The 5,437-nt window shown below is 32.5% G+C and overlaps 1 protein-coding gene across 1 annotated transcript in view; it reads right to left on the minus strand.

The window, feature by feature from the left end:
- The window catches only part of LOTGIDRAFT_142504 (hypothetical protein), a gene marked incomplete at both ends in the record, with an annotated part of 8,393 nt that extends 5,725 nt beyond the window's left edge, over window positions 1-2,668 (minus strand). Inside the window, one exon of the mRNA XM_009052411.1 lies at window positions 2,432-2,668. Coding sequence (XP_009050659.1) covers window positions 2,432-2,668 — 237 coding nt within the window. The remainder of the gene's footprint in view (window positions 1-2,431) is intronic.
- Between the last annotated feature and the right edge of the window lie 2,769 nt (window positions 2,669-5,437).

Raw genomic sequence — 5,437 nt, forward strand, 5'->3', positions numbered from 1 at the left:
ACAGTAGAGATATATCTCTAGACCAGTACGGAACATGACTTAATGTCTGTAAAACAACAGTAGAGATATATCTCTAGANCAGTACGGAACATGACTTAATGTCTGTAAAACAACAGTAGAGATATATCTCTAGACCAGTACGGAGCATGACTTAATGTCTGTAAAACAACAGTAGAGATATATCTCTAGACCAGTACGGAGCATGACTTAATGTCTGAATAACAACAGTACAGATATATCTCTAGACCAGTACGGAACATGACTTAATGTCTGTAAAACAACAGTAGAGATATATCTCTAGACCAGTACGGAGCATGACTAAATGTCTGTAAAACAACAGTAGAGATATATCTCTAGACCAGTACTGAACATGACTTAATGTCTGTAAAACAACAGTAGAGATATATCTCTAGACCAGTACTGAACGTGACTTAATGTCTGTAAAACAACAGTAGAGATATATCTCTAGACCAGTACGGAGCATGACTTAATGTCTGTAAAACAACAGTAGAGATATATCTCTAGACCAGTACGGAGCATGACTTAATGTCTGTAAAACAACAGTAGAGGTATATCTCTAGACCAGTACGGAGCATGACTTAATATCTGTAAAACAACAGTACAGATATATCTCTAGACCAGTACGGAACATGACTTAATGTCTGTAAAACAACAGTAGAGATATATCTCTAGACCAGTACGGAACATGACAATGTCTGTAAAACGACAGTAGAGATATATCTCTAGACCAGTACGGAACATGACTTAATGTCTGTAAAACAACAGTAGAGATATATCTCTAGACCAGTACGGAACATAACTTAATGTCTGTAAAACAACAGTAGAGATATATCTCTAGACCAGTACGGAACATGACTTAATGTCTGTAAAACAACAATAGAGATATATCTCTAGACCAGTACGGAGCATGACTTAATGTCTGTAAAACAACAGTAGAGATATATCTCTAAACCAGTACGGAACATGACTTAATGTCTGAATAACAACAGTACAGATATATCTCTAGACCAGTACGGAACATGACTTAATGTCTGTAAAACAACAGTAGAGATATATCTCTAGACCAGTACGGAACATAAGTTAATGTCTGTAAAACAACAGTAGAGATATATCTCTAGATCAGTACGGAACATGACTTAATGTCTGAATAACAACAGTAGAGATATATCTCTAGACCAGTACGGAGCATGACTTAATGTCTGAAAAAGAACAGTAGAGATATATCTCTAGACCAGTACGTAACATGACTTAATGTCTGAAAAACAATGATAGAGATATATCTCTAGACCAGTACGGAGCATGACTTAACGTCTGTAAAACAACAGTAGAGATATATCTTTAGACCAGTACGGAACATGACTTAATGTCTGTAAAACAACAGTAGAGATATATCTCTAAACCAGTACGGAACATGACTTAACGTCTGTAAAACAACAGTAGAGATATATCTCTAGACCAGTACGGAACATGACTTAATGTCTGTAAAACAACAGTAGAGATATATCTCTAGACCAGTACGGAACATGACTTAATGTCTGTAAAACAACAGTAGAGATATATCTCTAGACCAGTACGGAACATGACTTAATGTCTGTAAAACAACAGTAGAGACATATCTCTAGACCAGTACGGAACATGACTTAAAAACAACAGTAGAGGTATATCTCTAGACCAGTACGGAACATGACTTAATGTCTGTAAAACAACAGTAGAGATATATCTCTAGACCAGTACGGAACATGACTTAATGTCTGTAAAACAACAGTAGAGGTATATCTCTAGACCAGTACGGAACATGACTTAATGTCTGTAAAACAACAGTAGAGATATATCTCTAGACCAGTACGGAACATGACTTAATGTCTGTAAAACAACAGTAGAGATATATCTCTAGACCAGTACGGAACATGACTTAATGTCTGTAAAACAACAGTAGAGATATATCTCTAGACCAGTACGGAACATGACTTAATGTCTGTAAAACAACAGTAGAGATATATCTCTAGACCAGTACGGAGCATGACTAAATGTCTGTAAAACAACAGTAGAGATATATCTCTAGACCAGTACGGAACATGACTTAATGTCTGTAAAACAACAGTAGAGATATATCTTTAGACCAGTACGGAACATGACTTAATGTCTGTAAAACAAAAGTAGAGATATATCTCTAGACCAGTACGGAACATGACTTAATGTCTGTAAAACAACAGTAGAGATATATCTCTAGACCAGTACGGGACATGACTTAATGTCTGTAAAACAACAATAGAGATATATCTCTAGACCAGTACGGAACATGACTTAATGTCTGGTACACTTAACTTTGGACAGTGTTTTTTTGGGACTATGCTCTTTACTTTGTTACCTAGGCCAGTGATATCACCATCTAAAACAACAGTATATCTACCTTTTGATCGATTTCTTCCACTTTTTTAACGGTATCATCAACAACTCTTCCCATGGAGTCTAATTTCTTCCCTTGTTTGTTGACATCTTTTTTAATCTTCACCACGTCTTTCTTGGTATTTTTGACATCGACCTTGACCTCATTTACAGTGTTTTCATTGGTTGTTACTCGACTGTCAAGTTGAACCACATCGTCTTGTAGTTGTTCGATACCTTCCATAAAACCTTGAATTCTGAGAAAGACAGTAGAATGTTGATTAGTTCATACGAGCTTATATTTTCTTTCCTACTCTAGTTGGGACCTGACCTTAATAAATATCATGCTATTAGAGGATACAGAGTATTTGCCCTTGTTATTTTAATAAAAAGAGTAATATGATGATCTGTCCTAGATTGAGATTTATGAGTTTTTACTGATTTCAGAGTAATTGGTCTGAGTATTTTCAAACCATTGATAACAAGTGGATAATCACCATAAACTTACAAACTGATGTGCACCTGACAAGAGTTTGAATAAAATGGTAGGAATACAGAGGCCATATACAGTACAGCATTATAACTCTTCATGTGACATTTTTTAAGAAGCGCCTAATTCCAACAACGGCCCCACAAGAGTTGGTTTAAATGGAAAAAATTCTAAGGCCCTGGATATGAAATGTTAAAAGTGAATACAGTACGTAATACCTTGTCCATTATAAAGATGACAAACTCTGACTTACGTTCTGCCTTCTAACCAGTCTATTATATTAGTCATCTGATCTTTAACAATTTGGTCAAACGTTGAGTTTTTCTTCGCTTCTAACACAGCCTTGTGTTTCTGTAGGAGAGGTTTAAATTTCGATCCAATATGTTTCATACCGTCTATTAAACCATACAGTTGAGCTTGGTCATCACAAGTTTTAAATTTCTTTATAAAGGCAGTAAGGATTATGTCCCCCTTTTTCTGAAAAATAAAATGATAAAGAAAAGTTATCATACCTAATAAACAATAGGAGTTGTATGATAATGCTATGTCCTGTAACAGAGTGGAATCAAGTGTCATGAAGAGTGAGCGGATCCTGTCTCACTAGCGACACTAAAGAATGGGGACTTTCAGGATTGGTTGATTCAGAAAACTATGAAAAATTAAAACCCCTGAGCTAAAAATAATTTCACATGAAAAGCATTGTTCACGTACCTCATTGTGCATGCCAATAAATTTGAGAACATTACACAGAAAATTAAAACTGTTCTCGTTGATTTCGTCCATTAATTGTAAACACGCCTCTGTATAGGGAGCGAACTTCTCAGGTTTACGTTTAGCGAGTTCAGTCAAAGCTCGTAGTATTAATGCATCACTCTGCTTGTCCTCTTCAGTTAATATTAATAATTTCTTCACATTTTCACCCGTAAATAACTAAAAATAAAAATCAAAATGGGAACTTGAAAATATTTTCAGGAGAAATGAATGGATTTTTACATCCTACTTTTCTGCACCAATTGGGCTAATGAAGACGGGCAACGCCATGCAGGGTGCAATGAGGGAAATTTTGTCAGGACAGTGGCATTAGCCTGCTGTTTTTCGGTTTCCAACTGTCGAGTGATCTTTAACGTGCACAGCCTGTAGTATTGTCCCATTCGAATGACTAGACGCTTTTTCTATGTCAGCCCCTACCACCTGCATCACTGACAGGGGAAGCCGGGTCGAATTTTTAGAAGAACAATATAATAAGCAGACATGATCATTTTATTGAGAGTCTTCTCAGCTTTGTTTGCTAGACCAGATTGATAGTTCGGCTAGAAGCCAGGTGGATTGTAGCTCTTTGAAAAATTAAAATGCTAAAACCAGTGCTTCCAAGAGTTAATAATTTAGTCAAGATTCTCCTACCCCTGGTTGAGTTTTAGCAATTTTCGCCAGGAATGTAAAATAATTTTTTTTCATCCCAGGTTCACCGCTGTCAGCAAACTTAGAAAATACTTCCTGAAAATGTTTTTTCACCGGCTCGGGGTTAAAATCGTAAGCACCGTCCACGGCACCTGAAATATTCGAGGAAAAAAAGAGATACATGTAGTTAGGTTTTATGTATTCATAAGATTTCAAAACTTACTCATAATATTTATCATAATTTAAAACTTACTCATAATATTTATCATAATTTAAAACTTACTCATAATATTTATCATAATTTAAAACTTACTCATAATATTTATCATAATTTAAAACTTACTCATAATATTTATCATAATTTAAAACTTACTCATAATATTTATCATAATTTAAAACTTACTCATAATATTTATCATAATTTAAAACTTACTCATAAAATTTATCATAATTTAAAACTTACTCATAAGATTTATCATATTTTAAACTTACTCATAAGATTTATCATATTTTAAAACTTACTCATAAGATTTATCATATTTTAAAACTTACTCATAATATTTATTCATAATTTAAAACTTACTCATAATATTTATTCATAATTTAAAACTTACTCATAATATTTATCATAATTTAAAACTTACTCCTCAGATTTATCATAATTTAAAACTTACTCATAAGATTTATCATGTTTTAAAACTTACTCATAATATTTATCATGTTTTAAAACTTACTCATAATATTTATTCATAATTTAAAACTTACTCATAATATTTATTCATAATTTAAAACTTACTCATAATATTTATTCATAATTTAAAACTTACTCATAAGATTTATCATATTTTAAAACTTACTCATAAGATTTATTCATAATTTAAAACTTACTCATAATATTTATTCATAATTTAAAACTTACTCATAAGATTTATCATATTTTAAACTTACTCATAAAATTTATCATAATTTAAAACTTACTCCTCAGATTTATCATAATTTAAAACTTACTCATAAGATTTATTATATTTTAAAACTTACTCATAATATTTATTCATAATTTAAAACTTACTCATAATATTTATTCATAATTTAAAACTTACTCATAATATTTATCATAATTTAAAACTTACTCATAATATTTAT

Source organism: Lottia gigantea (assembly GCF_000327385.1).
Source record: "Lottia gigantea unplaced genomic scaffold LOTGIsca_181, whole genome shotgun sequence".
Classification (NCBI taxonomy): domain Eukaryota; kingdom Metazoa; phylum Mollusca; class Gastropoda; family Lottiidae; genus Lottia; species Lottia gigantea.